Source organism: Eleutherodactylus coqui, chromosome 7, assembly GCF_035609145.1.
Source record: "Eleutherodactylus coqui strain aEleCoq1 chromosome 7, aEleCoq1.hap1, whole genome shotgun sequence".
In the NCBI taxonomy this organism is placed as follows: Eukaryota; Metazoa; Chordata; class Amphibia; order Anura; family Eleutherodactylidae; genus Eleutherodactylus; species Eleutherodactylus coqui.
Window position 1 is genome coordinate 129,655,512 of NC_089843.1, and position 22,438 is coordinate 129,677,949.

At 40.6% G+C, this 22,438-nt stretch overlaps 1 protein-coding gene across 4 annotated transcripts in view; it reads left to right on the forward strand.

The window, feature by feature from the left end:
* ZNF827 (zinc finger protein 827) overlaps positions 1-22,438 on the forward strand; it is a 142,903-nt gene that overhangs the window by 26,231 nt on the left and 94,234 nt on the right. For all 4 annotated transcript variants that reach the window (XM_066573673.1, XM_066573674.1, XM_066573676.1 and 1 more), the window contains exon 2: positions 15,969-16,964. In XM_066573673.1, coding sequence (XP_066429770.1) covers positions 15,969-16,964 — 996 coding nt within the window. The remainder of the gene's footprint in view (positions 1-15,968; positions 16,965-22,438) is intronic.

Genomic DNA, 22,438 nt, shown 5'->3' on the forward strand with positions numbered 1-22,438 from the left:
GCTTGTGTGAATGCACCCTTAGTGACTAACATAAATAGGCGTATGGGTGGTCACTAAGGGGTTAAAATAACCATGCATCACCTTCATCCAACAGGTATTCCTTCTGAGCTTCTATAAACATGCACTCTCGGCTTAGAACCTCTATTCTCGATAGGCAGAGAATGAACTTGGTTTTTCTCCCTTAAGAACAGAAGAATTGGGCATGTTGAAATCCAATAGGCCTGAGCCTTTTCCCCCTAACATCTGTTGCCGGGGGAGTGTTGGGACACCACCATATATTATCTCATCTTTCAATGCCACCAACGTTCATCTAATTTATATGAGCATCTTTAGGTCCCATTCACACGAGTGATATGTTCTCACGCAAGACAGATAAAAAAAAATTCTGGCAACGCTGCATTACCACGAACTAATTCCAAAAGGAATTAGCATTTTCTTGTCCATTTACATGGCCACATCATGTGGAAAAGAGGCTGCAGCAGTGGTTGGCAGAATGGCTCTATTTAGCTTAAATGGCTGAATAGAGCCAACTGTCTCCTTCAAGAATCGCCAGACCCAGGTAAACTCCTTCCCCCTCCCTTTTTTCAGCACCCTTAAGAATCTATGGGAACTCCCTGCGATTTTTGTCAAAATAAGGGCTTATTTAGATGACCATATATCGGCTCGGTTTTCACGCCGAGCCAATATACGGTGTCCTTGTCTGCAGGGGGGGAGGATGGAAGAGCCAGGAGCAGGTACTGAGCTCCCGCCCCTTCCCCGCCCCTTGCCACTATTTGCAATGGGAGGGGCGGGGGCAAGGCTAAGTGTCGGTACTTAGCCCCGCCCCCATCTCGCCCCCTCCTATTGCAAATAGTGGACAGGGGCAGAGGGGGCGGGAGCTCAGTTCCTGCTCCTGGCTCTTCCATCCTCCCCCCCTGCAGACAAGGACACCGTATATTGGCTCGGTGTGAAAACCGAGCCGATATATGGTCATCTGAAATAGCCCTTATGTATATTTTTTGTTTTTCTGCTTTTGCACACTAAAAACACTTAGAAAATAAGACCCAGAACATGTTTAATTTATGACAAAAGAGTTATATAAGAATTCATTTTTCGTAGGACAACCTGTAGTTTTTATTGGTACCATTTTGGGCTACAGTTAACTTTTTGCTCATATTTTTTATTCAGCCTTTTAGGAAGTTGGATTAGCAAAAAACAGCAACTCCAGAAAAGTTTATTTTATTTATTTTTACAACGTTTACTGTGCAGCATAAATAATCTTCCTTTATTCTGTGCGTACATACGATCACAATGGTATCAAATTTATGCTGTTTTTTAAAAAAAAGATTTCTTACACAATGAAAACACTGTTTTATTAAAATAAAAATTGAATTTGCATCGCCGCATTCCAACACCTGTATTTTTTAACATTTCCCACCTAAAGAGCTATGTTAGGTCTTGTTTTGAGTTGAACTTTTTATTGATACCATTTTGGGTTACATGCAACTTTTTGGTTGCTTTTTATTGGATTTTACTTCTAGTCAAATAGATGAAAAATAGAAATTCTGACATTTTTTAAAATTACTTTTTTATTCCGTTCATCGTGTGGGTTAAGTAATGCAATATTTTAATTGTACGAGTTGTTATGAGAACGGTGATACTTGCAATAATAAATAATTTTTTAAATAAAATAAATTTGTGGGGAAAATGTATTTATTTTTAATAAGCTATATTGAACTTTCTTTTGACACTTTTTATTCGCTCAAGGGGACTTGAAGATGCAATTGTTTGGTTGTTAGCATAGTACACTGCATTACATGTGTAATGCAGTATACTATGCATGTGCTCTCAGCCAAGCAGACTCTGTCAGAGGCAGGCTGCGATGGGCTGAGATACTTGGCAGATGTTGAGGCCTTTGTCAGGCCTCCTGCTGCCATTACAACTCATCTTTATGTTACAATCGCATTGCTATTTATTGCGGCATGGAACAGGTTAAACAACCAGGAATGGAAGTTTCTCTGCTGTTACATTAGGTGCTCAGCTGTGAGTAGACAGCTGAGCACTTGACCTGCACCTTCTAGATTGCAGGAGCTTTAAATCCATGCTGTACATTTACTATAGCGCATGTTTAACCCTTTCCAATCCAATTTTGGATTCGGGGTTTCCTAAAAGACTTTCTCTTTTTGCTGTTATACAATGGTGCCTTCTGCTGGCTAAAGCCAGTGTATGTGTGCAACAGAGAGGCTCCGACAGCGGAGTGGCTGGCAATAGACGGTAAGAATACCCTGTTGGACAGCTTCTGACATTGGAGCTGTATAAGCTTCAATCAGAATGTAGGAAGATGTCAGACAGTGGATTGGAAAGGATTAAACCCCAGAACCAAGTGCTGTATATCTACCAGCCAATGCTCGCAGTAACAGTAGTTGATGAACCAAGCTGCTTACCCACCCCCTTTCCCAAGGGAAAGCAAACAGGAGCTGCACCCAGCATCAACCCACATTACATGGAGCGGGCTAGCATCAGCCTTGGAAGTCCTGAATCTCCAATGGGTGCGTCGAGGGATGGGGCGATAGATATAGAATTCATCCTTCATTTATGACAGCCTGACTGAGTGGCTTAACGGCAGGAGTGTTCACAAATGGCGACAAGATTGAAAAATCATGTCACTTTTTGCAAATTCCTGGTTGCCATCACGAGCCCTTTATTCATAAGGGGTTTAGATGGAAAAAACAGGAAAAACTTAATTTGTATTTTTGTTTCATTTTTTAAGAGAGAGAGAGACTGGAAAAAAGCTCTGTATTTCTTCCCATAAAATCAGTGAACAAGGTGGTACAGTGTGGGCCTCACGGATTAATAATATTTTCATATGATGCAGACTGAGTGGAAATTTTCTAAATGGAAAGGTTTTGCGTGAGATACAATATGTAAATGATTTGGAGTGTTAAAATACCACTCTCACTTTTGTGTGGAAATTCCACATGGATTTTCTGCAGAAATGTAGTTTCATGTAGGCTTACATTAGGTTCACTGAAGGTGAGTGATACATTTCATGTATTTAAGCCTAAAATGCTTGAATGCAACATGTTTCATTAAATTCTGTAAGATTTTTTTAAACCTCAGGATTTCCTGCATGATAGAATTCATTAGTACCGTAAGTCTGTGAATGATCTGTAAAAGTAAATGTGTGTAAATGTATGTTCTCTCTACTGTTTTAGTGGATAGAGAATTAAACAAAACAGGGGCCTCCATAATGCGATCATGCAAAATAAAAAACACAAACTCAACAAGTAGGAAGACTTTATTCACATGACTATAATGACAGATTAAACTACAAAAGTGTGGCATGTCTGTTTTATTAAATACTTGCATTCTCCCATTGTGCCATTGCACTGTTATCCCTCCTGGTAATGTATAAATAAATTAACAAGTGGTCATTACCGCTCCCTGTATTAATGGGGCATGTTCTTACACAATCTAACAATGTCCAGTCAGTCTTTCAGATGTTAACTCTTTGCAATCCAGTTTTAAATTCAGGGTTTCCTAGGGGACTTTCTCTTTCTGCCATTATATATTGGCGCCATCTGCTGGCTAGAGCCAGTACTGTGGTATGGGACATGCTGGAGAGGCCCCTGACAACAGACCGGCCATATACAATAAGAATATCCTGCTAGACATCTTCCGACATCGGAGCTGTACAGCCTTCAATCAGAATGTCGTCAGACAGTGGATTGGAAAGGGTTAAAGGGGCTGTCCCAGAAAAAAAATGCTCTATAGTTAAAATCAGCTGCTAATTTTAAACCTTTTTTTATATTTACACCCTTGCAGTCTTGTTTCTCTGCAGTAACTCTGTCTCTTCTCTTATCACTGGCTCACCTTCTCTTCTGACATTAGAGAAGACGTAGTAACTTCAGAAGCAGACGCTCACCTGCCAGAGATTCCTCCACATACCCAAAGGAGCAGAGAGGGACACAAGACTGAGCAGGTGTGACCAACTTAGAGCAATTATTGAGGTGGATACAGAATAGAGACAGCAGGTGGCGCTGTTCTAACATTAGACCCGGAATTGTTTATAATTATGGGCTAAATGAAACTATAAACAATAGTCATGGGACAACCCCTTTGATTAAAAGAAGGGTTTGCCTTTTGCAGCCAATAGATTCTCATGAAAGTTGAAGTATTTTTAAGGAAAACTGTTTGCTGCTAAACTATTTTCTCAACTTCAACCGATCGAATTCACCTCTACTGGGAAGGCCTTCAAACTAATCTATTATCCAAAAATGGTTCATGACTGATTTTCCATTATCCAGCCATTATGCTATACTATTATACAGCCATTTATATTTTCAGATTGATCTCTATGGCAGTCCTCCCTGGTGATATAAAAGTTCTCTAATCTTACAATTTATATATTTTTCTAATAAAGTTTGCTGTTTTTGCTGGAAAGGCCCCCAACACTAAGCTGATAAGCAGGGTGTCTCTCTCATGAACCCTCAGCAATCAGCTGTAAACCGTGAAGGAGTCTGACAGCAAGTGTCTAATGGTATTATTGTATCTTGACGCCACCGGAAGCTAGTGGTTTGACAGGAGGAAAGCCCCTCTCACACCCCTGGCTCCCGTTAGGGTCAAGACAGGAAGGTCTTAGCATTGTGTGCCTTGTGTTTTGCCTGCCGTGCAGGCTTAGAGTGATTGACATGGCAGCATGACCAGTTGATAATGTAAGCCTAGTAATAAATATAACAGTCATCCTAAACCTGCAGGGGGGGGGGCAAAAAGCAAAGCAGATGGTGCAGCTGTGACTCTCACCAGGGGCTCCCTTTGCAGCGTAGCAGTGCTGGATTGTGCAGCACCTCTGTCACATGCGTGCCTGGCCGGCTGGCGGATCACGCCTCAGTTCCTGCTCAGTCACGGACGTGAGGGCCTGAAGCGCCAGCCCATCTGAGTGTCTGACGGTCCCGGCGCTGTAGCCTTTCTGCTTCTGGGAGCCTTGATCTCTGTGCCAGTCCCCCGCCTGCTGTCCTCCTGCAGTGCTCGCAATTGTCTCTCTCCTCCTGACCATGTGCCCTTCCTGGTGGCGTCAAGATACACTAATACCGTGTCTAATATCCCTGCATCGCCACTACAGGGGAAATGATACCCATTGAAATCAAAGGGCTGTTTATATAATGCACAGACAGGTTGGATCCCCCGCTAAGAGACACTCTTTGTAGCCACTCTTCGCTCAGGCAAATAGATGAGGGACCTGTAGGGGGACCATCTTTTAGCCCAATTCTCCAACTGCCCTTTTGAAAATAGGTTTTCAAAACCAGATAACCTTTTTTAAAGGGAGTCTTCCATCGATATATATATTAATGAATGTCAGGGGTAGTTCCTGCTTGGGACCCCCCTCTATGAACCAGTACAGAGAGCTGCTCTGTACCTGGTGCTACCATGCATTACATGGATGGTATCCGTTTCAATGGCTAGCATGTAATACCTCGTTTTCCCAGTGGATTCTTTAGGGCAATTACAGTATGTGACTGCTCTTATCACACTGGCTTCTATTAAAAAAAGGGCTTGTCTTTTAGACGACCCTTGTAAAGAAATAAAAGCGATGATAATGTAAGAACTGATATGCATAGGACCTTATGGAACAAGAATTCTGTAATGTAAGAGTTTATGGTTTAGTAGAGACACTTATAAAGTAAGTTATACCTCCTCTACATTTCAGAACTATTTCAAGTGTTTCTTGCCTTCTTGATACAGCTCAAACACTCCTGTATTTCGGCACATTATTAGGACAATCTAGGTTTTGCTTTTCGCCATCTTCATTTAATTATCCATGAATAACATGCGAGACAAAAATGGTTTATTATACAGACAATTTTCCTACCTTTACAGAGGTGGTTGTAAAGTGCTTTTCAAATTCTCTAATACGTGGCTTTCCTTGTTAACCTAAACAATCTTCTGAAGAGCATATGTGGTTGCTGTCTGGGTAACCGTAGCAGAATCCTTTTTCTCTTAATACTCCCATTTTCTTGCCTTTATATCGCTAAGAGCTTAGAACAAAAGAGCCGCTAGGCTTGTTCTGATCTGATGGGAAGGTTTAATCAAAGTATAGTGTGCTCCAATCTCTTGACATGTAGTGATTTCACAGAACCCATCAGTAACACTATAGTATTTTGCCTGTAAAAACACATTGCATTTGCATTGACAGCTGCAGAGATGGGAAAATTTGCCCCTGAATTAGAAATAAGTTGATGGAAAAAGTTATGACTCTGCAAATGGAGTAAAAAAAAAATGACAGTGTTTGAATAGCAATGATTGTTCCCAAAGACATGTAACAGGTGATGTATGGATACAGGGGGATACACTGTGAGTAACTTGATGAAAGTGACAGCGCAAAGAATAGCCAAGAACACAATCTACTTTGTTCGAAATGTACAGTAAGTACTCATCTGCAAATAACCCGTGTATGTAGGCCCAGTGTGCAACGAGTAAAAGCTGGTTTTAGAGGCCTCCTTCATATATACTTTTTTTCTGTTTTTTCTTTTTCCTTGTAAGAACACCATGAATTTCAAGCTTTTTTCATTCCCCCACCCCCCCTACAAACAATATTGGTGGCACTTTTCAGCTTGTTACATTGTTACACTTATAACCTTTTCTGGCATTATTCATCCCCTATAGAAGGCAGTTGGAAAAAATGCCAAGAAACTCCATACCTGGTCATGTTTTGTATCTTGGGGGGGGGGAAAGAGGCATGGCTTAAATGGGACTTTGCACAAAAATTGCTGCAAAATGTGAGCGCAAAGCTTGTTTTGCTCTCCTTTTATACTTCCTCTAACCATTACAGTAGGCAGCATAATATGCCTGACTCAGTCAATGCTGGAGTAATATGAAAAGGGAAGATATAGGATGACAAGCAAATAGAGAATGTGGTAAAAGAGGCTTTAAAAGGGGTTTCTGGGAATATTTTATTGATGACCTTTCCTCAGGATTGGTCATCAATAGCGAGTCGGTGGTGTCCGCCATTCAGGATCTCTCAGCTGATTGAAGAGGCTGTGGCTCTGGGGGCTTGCCGAAGCCACTTCTCAGACCTGTGACATCACGTACATCCGTCACATGGTCTTAGAACCACTCAGTCCCAATCAAATGAATGAGGGCAGCTGCAAGACTGGGCACAGATGCTATATAATGTGCAGAGCTGTGCCTGATATGGACTGAAATGACAGCAGCACTCCAACCGTATGGTGGATCTTGTCAAGTAGAGTGCTGGAAAACCTCTTTAGGATGCTTCACGCTATGCGGAAATGTTGCAATTTTTTTCCCAGCAGCGGAAAGGCTGTGGAAAAACCAATATTATAGCAAATTTTCCTATAGGGAAAAAACGTCCACTGGATTTTCTGCTGTAACAGTACTGCAACTCTAACCTCCACAACAAAACCACAGCATTTCTGCAATGTATGCCCGCACCCTTAAAGTACATGTCTCTCTTATCATGGTCCCCAATTTTTATTATTCTATAATGTCCCTTTAAACTGTTAGTAGGCGGTAGGTAGAAGAGCATTAGATTTGTGACATGCCTGCGGTGTCATGCTTCATTAGAATTTCAGGATCACCGACCACTAAGAGCAGTGCTCAAAATGATTTTACCACTAATGCCAGACTGCACTACTGTATCCAGTTGTGGACTTTTTTTGTGGCACGTCAGATGTGTGGTGACATGCAGGTATTAGTAAAAATATTGGGGTCCAGAGATATTTTAGAAGGGGATACCTGCAGCTCTTTACCCCTTAGTTCATCCTGTTTCCTCTAGTGATCACATGCAGTAACAAGAACTACTTGCGTTGGCTTAAGGCGCTTCTACAGGGAACACTTCCTGTTCCAAAAATGGCTGGATCATTCGAATTTGAACGATAATCGGCCAATGATTGAATGATTAACGATAATTCGTTCACTTATCGTTCATGTTATGCGAGCACAAAAATCATTGTTGGCTTGTTCGCTAGTCATTCGGTTTAAACAGCAACTGTTTAGTTGTTCTCAGTCCCTGGTGCAATGAACTGAACGATCCTGTATTTAAAAAAAAAAAAAAAATATATATATATATATAAAATTAATTAATAATTATATATTTATCTTTGCGTTTAAACTGACCGAATGAGCAAATTGTGTCATTCTTTGCTCGTTCACTCAAGCAAATGATTTTTCGCTATGTGTAAAAGTACCATTAGTTCTACAGAAAGCAGAAAAGGGTATTTTGTACAATAAAAAGTGCGCAATAATACAATCACACAATTATACTCCGCTTCCCCTAAAGATTTTTGCATGCTCCTTCACCAGTCGCTGTATCCTGGTCACTAGTATTGATGTGTCATGTAGGCATGTTAGCACTGCAGCGGTCACAAGAGTCGAGGCGTCACCATTGCTATTTCTTGGCGAGGCACAGATTTTGACAGGCTGTGGATGCTGTAGGAGACGTCCTCTTAGTCAGACAGAGAGTGTCCACAGATTAAACTGCGCTGCAGGCAACAGAGAAGGTCCGGGACCACCCATCATATCTGGGGTTTATATACACAAAGCACAGAGTAGAGTATATTTTTGACGCCTGCCCATATGCCTTTTTATGGGGGCTGTTAAGAGGCTTTCTGCTGATGCAATCGCCTTTTTACAGCACTGCATCAGAAGCCTGGCATAAGTCTCCCGTCCCAAGAGGAGTGGGTGCTCTGCTGTTGAACAATAGCCTGGCACTTGCTCAAACAGTGTAGACCGGAGAAACCTCTGATCCCTGCTGTTTAACCCTTTACATGCTGTAGTCAATGCGAGTGAAACCTGTAAAAGGCTGACCGGGAGGGGGGCTCCCTTTGTTACCCATCGGACACCCACGATGTGATCACAGGGTCCCAATGGGTTACTGAAGTATAGTAGTGTATTGGAGGAATCCTAAAAGGTAGTGAAATTCAAGTCCCTTAACCCCTTGAGTGGCGGGTTTCCTACCACCCTGTCGTGCCCACCAGGGCAGGTTTTTTAAAATGGTCTAATCATTGAATTTCAACTAATTTTGCAGTTGCGTCTCAAGAGCCATAACTTTTTCATTTTTCCATTGACATGGCCATATGAGGGCTTGTTTTTTGCGGGACAAGTTGTGATTTTTTAAACAGGGGGGAGGAAAAAAAGAAATGGGGAAAAAAGAAAAAAAGGGGCCATGTCATTAAGGGGTTAAATAATGCACTAACTTCCTTCTCTGGGTCATTACGACGCATGGATACCACATGTGTGATTGTGTATTTGATTTTTTTTTACAAAGTAAAGGGAGACAAGTGTTTTTATAATTTTTTTAATAATTTTTAAACTTTTTTTTTTTTTTATTTATTTTTTTGTCCCTTTAGGGGACTTCCACAGGGACCCATCAGGACCCCTGATCACATTCCGGGGGTCCGATGGTGACAGCCCTTTACATGCTGCAGTGACAGCCCTTTACATGCTGCAGTCACATAGACTGCAGCATGTAAAGGGTTAACACAGCAGAGATCGGAGGTTTTCTCTGATCTCTGCTGTTAGAGCTAGTAAACCTAGCTGTCCTCTGACAGCTAACAACCAGCTCTCCCTGCCACAGAGACCATCGGCTTGCTTCTGACAAGCCGATGGTCTCTATGGCAACCTGTAAACAAAGCAGGAGATTGCCGACATATCGGCAATATCTTCTGCTGGTTTTTCAAAGCCCTTGCTTTGTTCTCTGTGGGTCTGTGCAGGCAGAGCACACTGTCACAGCTTGTGGCATTGTGCTCTGCAGCTCCCATAGTGATACATAGCCGGGCTATGTTGCTATGAGCAGTGGAGCTCGTCCCGGAAATTTTCCGGGCGTGCCACTCAAGGGGTTAATGGGACAAAGATAGAAAGTATAAATAGAAAGTTAAAAAAAAAGAAATAAAAAAAAGAAAAGTCAAATCCCCACTTTTCTGTGTTAACCCCCCCCCCCCAAAAAAAAGAAAAATTAGTTCGTCATTAAGGTGCAAACGGGCCTCGTCACTGAATTTTGCAAGGTATAAGGGCATTAACCAATAGAATAGAACCATTGGAATGCCCTATCATTTATTGTTCCCTAGTTGCTGACAGGTTCCATTGGAGTATGAGAAGTGAAGGGATATCTGGGATGTTTACCAGTTATGTTATATAGCCACTTGTCAAGGCTGCATAAAACTGATCCTGAAGCTCTTGCATTGCCAACTGTGTGGATGCTTATACAGGAGCAAAAATAGAGCACTGGCATACTAAAAGCAGTGCAAGGAATGGCATACAATCAGTTTAATTATAAGAGCGATGGCAATTAGATTACATGCAGGTATTTGCATCTTTACCAAAAATTTGTAAATATGACAGCAGTGGGCATAGTATATAGATGGCTTATCACTTCTTATTCTCGGCACACACTCTAATCCTCTGATCTTTAATTAACAGTTCCAATTTACGGTGTAATTGACTTCTTTCAACAGTTTTAATAGGCTTTAAAGTAGCAAACCAGCATACCAGACAGAGGACACAAAATGCACCTTGCCCAGTGGAGAATAAAGTGTGAACTTTACCGGTAGCAGGTGACAAATACAGTCTGTTCCCATGCTATGTGCAGGAGTACCGCATTTACTAGATTCTTGCTTTGAAACTTCGTTTAGCCTCAATTATATAGTATATCTACTTCTATAAGACATTATAGAAGTGAAACAACATAACCTGGGAAAAAAGACCAATGACTTACCTAGCCATCCACACTACAGTTCTGGAGACCAGTGATCGATCGATCTATCTATCTATCTATCTATCTATCTATCTATCTATCTATCTATCTATCTATCTATCTATCTCCTATCTATCTATCTATCTCCTATCTATCTATCTATCTATCTATCTCCTATCTATCTGTCTATCTCCTATCTATCTGTCTATCTCATTTCTATCTATCTATCTGTCTCTCTCATATCTATCATCTATCTCCTATCTATCTATCTCATTTCTATGTATCTCTCTCTCTCTCTCATATCTATCTATATCTATCTATCTATCTATCTCATTTCTATCTATCTATCTATCTATCTATCTATCTATCTATCTATCTATCTATCATCTATCTATCTATCTATCTATCTATCTATCTATCTATCTATCATCTATCTCCTATCTATCTATCTATCTCATTTCTATGTATCTCTCTCTCTCATATCTATCTATCTATCTATCTATCTATCCTATCTATCTATCTCTCCTATCTATCTATCTATCTATCTATCTATCTATCTATCTCATTTCTATCTATCATCTATCTATCTCCTATCTATCTGTCTGTCTATCTCATTTCTATCTATCTATCTATCTATCTATCTATCTCATTTCTATCTATCATCTATCTATCTCCTATCTATCTATCTATCTCATTTCTATCTATCATCTATCTATCTCCTATCTATCTGTCTGTCTATCTCATTTCTATCTATCTATCTATCTATCTATCTATCTATCTATCTATCTATATATCTATCTATCTATCTAACATCTATCTATCTATCTATCTATCTCATATCTATCTATCTATCTCATATCTATCTATCTCATATCTATCTATCTCATATCTATCTATCTCATATCTATCTATCTCATATCTATCTATCTATCTATCTGTTGGTCAAGTATATCTTTGTATGCACTATAAAAATCTTTCGTAGTACATCTGTAGATACATTTTGATTTCCATTGGAGTATTACATGTTAATGAATAATTACGGTGCAAAACTTTTTTCCTCTTCTCAACCGAATTTTCCTTTAGTGAGAGCCATAATTTGTCCCTTAGCATCATGTTGTTGACGCCCGTGTATGGCACCAAGGGTGATAGGGCTTGAGAATTCTAGAATGTATTTGTATGGTCACATTTTCATTTTACCCAACGCCTCATTTGCATAAGACATTTTCTATCACATGGAGCAGAAAACTATTGAAACGTGTAGATAATAGTCGCACACCATCGGCATGTGATCTGTATCCCAGAGGAGAATTCCGAGCTGCATTTCCTATCTTCTCTATAATTGCCCTAGCGGTCTAGTAACAGCTAGATTGCAGGAGCTTTAAAGCAATGACCCCAAAAGACCTGTGCTGCTCCCCCTTCCCCATCAAAGACTGTGTTGGTTGTTAAGACACCTGTCATCTGTCTCCTGACATGTCTGTTTCAGTAAATAATTGCTTTCTCCATAATATGACAATTCTAGGACAATCTTTCCTTGGAACTCTGCGTTTTTTCTGTTGTTCCTCCTAGAAATTTATGAATAAATCGACAACTGTTAATAGTTGGGATGCGTCCCTGGACACATTTCCCAATTGGTGCTGAAAGTGCTACACTGTGTAGGGATACACCCCATGGAAAAGGTGAATGGTAATGCCCAGTTGTCAATTTATTTAAAAAAAATTCAAGAAGGAATAACCTAGAAGCTTCACAACGTATCTAAGATACGTAGATCTAAGAAAAGATGTTCTAGACTTTCTAGAACATGGAAAATACAATTAATTAGTACAGCAGACATGTCAGGAGAGTGGCCAGCTCCTCTTTAACATGCACTGAGATCAGAGAATGGAAAAAGCAAATTAATTATAGGGTAACTGCGACACCTATACAAAGGAAATTGAGGCCTTCTAAGGAGGTTTATCCAAAACGATCTTCTGGCATGCCATGGGAATGTGTAAGAAGATGCCACTGATGAAGACAGATTTTGGTAGACCACTACTTATTTCCAGAATGAAAGTGCTCAAAAGATCACATAAACTGCTTATACAACATCCTAAACGATCTATGACTGACTTGAAAGATTTCATATGCTTATCTCTATGGGAATAGGTACTCTAGTATGTTCTGTTTTATGATGCTAAAAGTATTTATTTATATAACAGGTCTAAATGCAGCTTTAAAAGAAAAATCATCTTAAGCCTTCTGCATTATCCCAATTTAGGACAATAAGCCATGTTATCAAAGTAGCATAAGGGCTTTGGGAGAAGATGACCGCCTCTATGGCTTTCTTAAATGCCAGATACATTGATGTTTTATGTTGCTAGTAGTGGTTTTATTACTGCACATGTTCAAATTGTCGTAATAGACAGAATGCCTGGACCTAAACGGACATATCTCATGAATATTACTAAACGAGTAGAACGCCCACATTGGGATGGCGGCTGCAATATATATATATATATATATATAATGTGTGTATGTATATATATATATGTGTGTGTGTGTGTGTGTGTGTGTGTGTGTGTGTGTGTGTGTGTGTGTGTGTACATACATACATACACAGGCTCAAAAAAATTATACCGTGGAATTAGGAATAATAGTTATAATGCAAAGGTGTTAGCCATTTTGAATATACAAAACCCTCAGGACAAACCAATGTGGAGGTCCCAGTCGTTATCTCATTCTCTATTCTTGCGCCGCTCGGCTCTCCTCTTCACTATTATATATTTGAGGACGTACCATGATTTCACAGGACTTAAGCTTGGAATTTGTTGAATCAAGATTTTGTCGCTGCTGTGGAGCTTCAGCAGATAATTGATGAAACAGTATACATTTTGCAATGTGGATTTGCGTCTGATTGAGAGAGAGAGAGCTTCATGCTGCTTGTGTGGATATAGATGCTATGGTGATGGTGAGTGTGAGGCGTAGTGGTATATAATGCATACAAATGAGGGCAGAGTTTTGATTACAAAAAATGCTCACATTAGGCTAAGGGCGCCTACTCACTGGCGTTGCCGATTTTTGTGCGTGAAAAACACAGCGTTTTTCGCGAGTTTTCTGCACGTTTTCGCACCTTTTTCGTTAATTTCCATTGACAATCATGGGTGCATTAAGAGAAAAATGAGGAGACATAGGCAACGGACAGTTCCTATGTGAAAAACTGCAACGAAACGAAAAAAAAAAACCCAAATGGACAAGAACACATTCTATGCTAATTGCTCTTCAGAAAAATCGCAAAATGCAATTTAGCATCGCAGGAAAAAAAATCGCCAGTGGGTAGGCACCCTAAGTCCCAATGTCCGTGGGCAGAGTTGATATGCGGAATCTGCGCATGAGCTCCGCAAATCCACCCATAGGGAAGCATTGGGCGTCTGCACTTCATTTAACACCTGCAGATTTGTTTTTATTTGATTTGCAGATACCACATGTGGAATAAATGGCAGCATGCTCCATTGTACCGCGGATCATATGCAGATGTTGTCCATTCATCTCTATGGGAGCTTACGATCTGCGGTGCATCCGCAAATACATTTGCAGGTTCACTTTGGATTTGAAGGTTAAAATCAATTAGGGAGATAAGGTTGTAGATTTTTCCCGTGCGGATGACCCCCGCAAGCAATTAAAAAATCAATTTTATGATCACTCGCAGTGCATCTGCTGTCGAAATCTGCGCGCGCCACGAACATGAGGCCTAAGGTCTGTGTATGTGTATGTAATATGTATGTAATACTATATATTAGATAAAAGCACACTAATCCCCAAATAAAATTAGAATTGTAATAAGTAAAGCAACACAACATAAAGGGCTATTTCCATTTCAGCCAGTCATTGCTGAGATAGGAATAGCCCTCTTAATGCTGCGGCTGCATGTGGCTAGGATTATGGAAGCAGCACAGATTCGCTGTTATATGCTGTTTCTGTCACCTCCATAAAAGTGAATGTCAGTTGCAGAAAAAGCCTAGAACAGTGACTCAGACCGGCTGCGCACGACTAGGTCAGATTCCGCATGCGGAAGCCCGCAACGGAATCCGACCCTGTGCCTGTCTGCGCACAAATAGGTCAGATTCCGCATGCGGAAGCCCGCAACGGAATCCGACCCTGTGCCTGGCCAGCATCCACGCGTACCTGTATTTTCTGTTTTTTTTCTGTACTGCGGATGGCTACGGTGCGCCACCAACGGCCATGCACAGTACAGGTTTTTTTTTAATGTTTTTTCCCCCACTCCGTCGCTAGGTGACGACACGGGTACCCGTGTCAATCTGCTATGTGAATTTCAAATGGGCCGTGGGTTGGATGGCTTCCGTTGACTTTAATGGAAGCTGTCTGTGCAGACACCGCACAAAAATGGAGCATTGCGCGATTTTTAATTTTTTTTTCTTCACTCCACTTGCGGAACTCGCAATTCAATTCCGCGAGTGTACAGGAAGAATCGATTGTTCCATCGCATGCTATGGATGGTATTTGCTGCGGAACCACGGTGAGGATGCCCATCGCGGATTCCGCAATGCACATCTGTTCTTGTGCAGGAGCCCTTGCACTGTTTTTGTAACTTCGAGTTGGTGAAACAGCTTAGCTAACAGTGCTACTCTGTTTCTGTAACAACCATTTATTACTATGTAATTCATGAAATTTAGTGGTTTGCTAATTGTTTTTTTCTTTACAGAGAAATTGGCATTTTTCTAATCTTTTGCAATAGCAAAAAAGTGCAGCTATAGTGGTTGTTACTTTTTGAAGTTATTTCTCAGCAATTGATGATAAAAATGTGCACTCAGAATCCCATACAAGCTTATATGTGTGATTGTAACGTTGATACAAGTAAGTGATGACAATATCAGAGCAAAAGGATAATTTGTTGCAGAAAATGGAACACTTGAAGGGAGACCAGATGTGGTACAGGCGGGCAAGGAGACATAAAGCTTCTGTATGGAAGCCATCCATGCAGGATCCGCAGTAAAATGGAACATGCTGCAATTTTTTTTCCGGATCAGAAGGTCCACGAATCAAATCTGTATGCTTTGTTTCACTTGTGGACGCCCATGTATTGCTACGGGCTGCTTGATTTGCGGATCTTCCGTGCGGGTGACCTGTGCGAATTCCGCAAATCGGATCCGCCCATGGACATTGGGCCTTAGGCAAAGTCGTAGTCGCTTTTTTGCCTGCTGCCAGGGTGAAAGGCTTCTTTAGGATCGATACCTTAAAAGCAAAAACAAAAATTTTTTGTAACCGTCCATTGTTCTTTTTCTTGTAGATGGTGCCAGAAGGGAGGAAGTCGGAGAAGCCAGTGAAGAAGAAAACTGGTTTGGGACAAACTCGGAAACGCCATCTGAAGATTCCTTTGGTGATATCCAAGACAATTTTAAATTGTCTCCCACTGATAGGGGTCGAGAGTCGCCCACGTCTCCTGACACTTCTTTAGGGAGTGCTACTCCAAGTTTGAATGCGGATCTTGGATTTTTTGAAAATGAAGTTTTTAAAGATGCCTCTCATTGTAAGGAACAGTTGTCAACGTCAGCATCGTCAATGGATGAGGATGATCAAGCCAATGCTAATAAGCCATTAAGTAGTAATCTTCGACGGTTACTGGAAGCTGGCTCTGTTCAGCTGGGATCAGAAGTGTCTGCAAATGGCAGGGAAGATCTGCAAGGTCTACAATTTTCTCCTTCGTCTCACCATGCAAAGCAGTTGAGTGTTCTTGCCAGAAAACTAGCTGAAAAACAAGAAAACAATGATCAATATGGGGCTACACCCACTAACCGCTTTATATGGAGCCAGGATAAATGGCTACAAAACTCAAATAATACATGTGGTCTGTCACCGGATTCTGCAATTCTTAAACTGAAAGCTGCTGCTAATGCTGTCCTACAAGACCAATCACAAATGAGAACTGAAGAAACCCTAAGGTTTGAGAGCTTTACTTCGCCATTCAGTTCTCAGTCAGCTAGTTCCACATTAGCAGCTTTGTCCAAGAAAGTTAGTGAGAGGGGTATGGCATCAGGTCAAGAACGTCATTCTCCGGCTGGCCCATTCCTTTCCTTGGCATCAATGACCTCATCTGCAGCATTACTTAAGGAAGTTGCTGCACGTGCTGCTGGCAGTATGCTTGCAGAGAAAAAAAAGCCCCATATTTCAGGAGATCCACTACCACTGCCAGAAGACAAACAAGAAAAGGGAAGTACAGTACAGTCCTTAGAACTGTTATTACTCCCTTCACCAAAAGGAAGGTCTTCAAAATCTGGAAGTCAAGGTACAAATATATCAATTTTCCTTTTTATAGATATGCACATTTCAAAGAACTCTTCACCATTAATTGGTTCCACTAACCAACATTTAGAAAATGATTTCTACCTGATTTTTCAACAAGTTTTCTAAAATATAGCAGGTTTTCCTTATCCACTCATTTGCTTTTCTTTGCTCCCTGTTTCATGTCTGTAAGTTTCCGATTTTTCAGGTGGTCTTCCCAATTTTTCTGTTGTCCTGCTGTTTGCAATTCACTTTTATTCAAGGTGTATGTAACAAGCCTATCATTATGCTAGTACTTCACTGTCCTGCACTTCCTTGCCCTGACTTCCCTTGTAGTCTATGGTTCAATCAGCATGGGGGCAGTATCTGAATGGGGCAGTACTGGTGGACAGTATTCAGGCCTTCTGTCCAAATTATGTGTAAACCCAATATATGTGTGTGTTCTGTGTGTGTCTGTTCTCACTGCAGTGGCCTGGCTTGGTTTTGCAGGCACTGAAGTGAATGGCAACTTTGCATGTAATACCAAGCTTGGCCACTGCAGTGGAAATAGAGCTGTGTGCTTGCTGCAGATATCAGCTGAGCACATGAGGAAACCAGCCTAGAAAATAGCTGAACAGTGAGTGCCCTGGGTGTGCCGTACTTTCACTGATCTACAGTAGTACTATAGTTTACAACTGGGCAACCCTTTTAACTGTAGAAAAAAATTTCTGCAGGTTCCTGCATGTATCATAATGCCTTGCCGACGCATCTCATAGGACAGTGTACCCATCAGAGTTATCTGAAATTAAAATAGCACTTATTTCAAATTTTGAACGGGGAACTGGAGATGGTACGGCAAAGGAGGCATACTTCTGTGCAAATTCCAGCTTGCTACAGGGAGGGGCAGGGATGACGGGTTGGAAAAAGCCTTGCATCATCTCAGGAGATTCACTGACAAAAGCAGACAGACAAGGATAAGATGTCTTTTTGTCACCCCGTTACATTCATGGATTCTTGCATTTTTTTTTTTTTTCATGGTCACATTTCTAATGCCATAACTTTTTAATTTTTCTGTCGACAGGCACATAAGAGCTTGTTTAAAGTGGGACAATTTGCATTTTTTAATGCAATCATTTTGGAGTACATATGATGAAGAACTTTTAGGGAGGGGAATAGGAGGAAAAAAAAATAATTCGTCCAATGTTTTTTTAATTTTATTTTGAGGTGAGCATGCAAAATAGCTAATGTGATTATATTATCCCCCAATATTATTCTCGGATTCAGCACGAGTCTGGTGATACCAAGGTGATGTATTTTTAGGCTTTTCTATTTTTTGTAAATTAAAAATAACCCCTTAGTGACCACGCTATAGTCTTTTTACGTCCTGCCGTTGCAGGACTTGTATGGATGGAGATAGCGCTGCTATCTCCTTCCATACGTCGCAGGTGTCAGCTGTTTATTACAACTGACACCTGTGGGCAACAGTCCCATTCGGCCAGGCGGCCAAATGGCGCAGATGTCATCTGCAGGACGTGTATGGAGAGAGATAGCACTGCTATCTGCTTCCATACATCGCATGTAATAAACAGCTGACACCTGCGGGCAACAGCCCCGTTCGGTGGATCGGGACTGTTAACCCTTTAAATGCACCAATCCCCCCCCCCCCCGTGGTGGGATCAGGAGAGCTGTGCGGGGGTCATAGCAGCTGGGGTCCTTCTTCTGAAAGAACTATCAAGCCATCCTCATCAGAATGCAGTATGATGTAATGCTATGGGATTATATCATACTGCCTAAGCGATCAAAGCATCACTAGTTGTTGTCCCCCAGGAGGACTGAAAGAAAAAGTAAAAATAAGAACAATAAAGTTTTTTTAATTATTAAAAAAAAAGTAATAAAAGTAAAAAAAAAACCTTTTGCCATATTTACAATAAAAAAAATCTAAATAATAAAACAAAAATACATATTTGGTATCGCTGCGTTCGTAAAAGTCCGATCTATCAAAGTAATGCACGGTGAACATCGTCCAAAAAAACAAAACAGAAATGCGCTTTTTTTTTGGTCACACTGTTGCCAAGAAAAAATCTAATAAAAAACGACCAATAAGTCCTATGTATTCCCAAATGGTACCAACGGAAACTGCAGGACGTATCGCACAAAATGAGCCCTCACATAACTATATTGATGGAAAAATAAAAAAGTTATTGTGCGCAGAAGATGGAGACAGAAAATAATTTTAAAAAATTAAATATCTTTAAAATAGAATTAGTACAGCAAAAAAAAAAAAAAGCTATACAAGTTTGGTATCGTAGTAATCGAACTGACCCATAGAATAAAGTTATCAGGTCTTTTTTGTCGCAGTTTGTGCGTTGTAGAAACAAGACAAGCTGAAAGATGCACTGAAAAATACAACTCGGCCGGCAAAAACCAAGCCCTCATGCAGCTACGTCGATGTATAAATAAAGGAGTTATGATTTTTTAAAAGAGCGAAGGAAAGAAACAAAATGGAAAAAAGCAAAAAAGTGTGGTCACTAAGGGGTTAAAAGGGGTTGTCCAGGACTTTTGATGAAGATATATGAAGGGAGATCGTGGAGCGACCTACCTTCATACAGCGCAGGCGCTGGCTGTTTATTATAGCCAACATCTGCTGGCAACAGCTCCACCCAGCCGCGCTGCTGAGCGGAGCTGTTAACCCTCTAAATGCCACTGTCACTTCTGACAGCAGCATTTAAATCCTGCGAATGATGTTCGGGAGTCCTGTACGGCCCAACGCGATGAGATCACAGGGAGCCGTACGGGTATCATGGCAGCCTGGAGCCTTCCGAAAGGCCCCAGAGTTGTCTTGTCAGAATTCCTATCAAACCGCCCCCGTGGGGTGACTTGATAGACTGCCTGCCCGATCGCAGTATGATGTAATGCTATGGCATTACATCATACTGCAGGAGCGATCAAAGCATCGCAAGTTGTTGTCCCCAGTGGGGACTTAAAAAAAAAGTTTTACTAATTGTTGAAAAATAAAAAAGTAATAAAAGTTCAAAAAACTTTTTGCAAAGTTGTACATTGATTTGAAGAAATGCTACCATCCAATAGGTGGCGCTGCAGAGGTATTGTTCCATCTTCCTTATTTGCATATATAGAGGCTTAAATGGCTGGAATCAGAGGATTATCCGTTTCGCTTCCATCTGTTATCAGATAGTCAAGTCCCTTCTCCTGTCGGTGCAGTAGATCCTGATGCAGTACCATAAAAAGGTGTATACTTCACAATAAAGCCTCTTAGTGACCGTTGTAATAAGGCATATGGTTAATAATCCAAATTGCAAAAATTAAAACCACTGTGTTTACATAGCTGTAAAAACATAGTCAAACTGGTATATAAACCTATGTGCTATGTTTGGTATAGCAAGGTGCACTTAGGCACTTCGTATACATCTCTTGCTGTACCTTCACAGTTCTGCACGTACGTACGTACGTATGCCCAACAGCGAAAAATGGGTTTTAGCCATATCATCAGCTTTATGTGCCACCATGCTCACATCTGTGGCATGGATTCTGGTTCCAGCTAAAGCCACGGCACTCTTCTGGATCCATCACAAGTACAACACCAACAGTGCAAGACGGACCCCATTGACTTATATGCAGTGCAATTTTTTGGTCAAATGGGATGGAATCTGTGGTAGAGGTCCCATCAGAGCCTCCAATGCAGTGGTGAACATAGCCTTATGTTTGGCAGTATCCGCGGCATTGAGGTTCAAGCAATTTATCCAGTGGTCAAGTTAAAATGCTTAATTTTACAGATACATTACTTTTTAAACACAATGCCTATTAAGTATGCAGAACAGAACACCTCTTGTTGAGGTAACCTTTCCAGTGCAGGCGCCAAGTCTAATATCCCCTTTCCTTACATGTGCCCTTGTGTCTTCTATTTAGTCACGTAATGTACGGCTCGTCCATGTTCTTTGTGAAGTGTTTGTTGAGATTAGATGTGTCTGTAATAAGGGTGCCTTGCTGAATATGAGTGCTAGACACACAGCAATAGAAATGAACTTCAGACCGCGGTGTATTTGGGATCCTGATGAGAAGGTTATACGTTCTCGATGGTTCACAATCCTGAGCATTAGCAACATTTTTACACATAATGAGTAACGGCAATTATTATAAAGACTTTTTGATTACCAAGCACATTTTATCGGTTGACTTGCATAATAAGAGGCTCTGAAGAATTGTGCTCCTACAAGAACTGCTGCATGTGTTTCCAGGTTTTCGAGAAAATTTATGGACTTAATTATATTTTTTGTTTGAAGATGTCCCTTGGTCTTGTAGATCAGTTTGCTACTTGAGCTACAAAAAAAAAAAACGACACTATATTATTTTATTATTGCGATGACAGTTTATGCTTCTGTGTATCATTCCTTTTCCATACGTAAGAACCGTTAACATAGCTACATTTTATTTAGGAAGCGGTTGTCCCATGAAGGACATTTATCACGTAGCCCGCTGTTCTCTTCAGCTGCATAGACATGTGCAAGGCTGAACCGCTGCTTCATTCAACCTCCTCCTCCCTTGGGTCGGGAAGTAAGGAGACACTAGGGGAGTGGGAGTCCTGTTTTAGTGATCAGTGGGCTATTTCAGCAGTGAAGTACCAGCATTCAGACATTTGTCATCTAACTTATAGATATATGATAAATGTTATTTGCAGGACGTGGACAGTTTTTTTTTCCCCATACAAAGTTTGAATGTTAAAACAAAAAAAAAAAAACTAAGAAAAAAAGATTGACGACTTCTACTTGTTTTTATGGGACTCAAACTGATACCTGACATGAATTTTTTTCCCCAGTCAGTTTAAATTAATTGTTGTATGGTGTGAACCTGAAAAGCTGGATGCATTTGAGGTTGTTTTCAAGAACAATGTCATCAAAAAATGACCTATTGTTTAACCACCTTAATCCAAAAATAATAGGTCAGCACGCAAAGCTTCCATAAAAAAAACTTTCCTAGATTTTATTCATTACAATTTTAAAAAAATGTTACAGTACAAAAGAGATGAGTCTTCAATGTGCAGCAGACAGGCGGAAGGAAGGCATACAACATATCAAGTTCATAGAATTAAGTATATGCTAAAAAAAATGCATGTATGCAAAATTATATATCAACAAACATTTAATCCTATAAAGTAACACATCAAGCATACAAAGCATTGAATCCATGCATATGAGCAGCAGTACATAATATATAAAGCCAACCTTACCACCTGCACCCCTATATGCACCCCTTCATGAATGTAATATAGAAAAGTTTTTTTTCTTATGGAAGCTTTGCGTGCTGACCTATTATTTTTAGATTGATTGTGCAGCAGAGCATGTGCTGCTGATTGTGAGATGCAACCGTGATTTATTATATTACATTGTTTAACCACCTTGCGACCGCCCATGGTAAATTTATGTTGCTGCTTGCTGGACTCGATGCAGCAGCGACGTAAATTTATATTCCCCCTTCGCCTGTGAT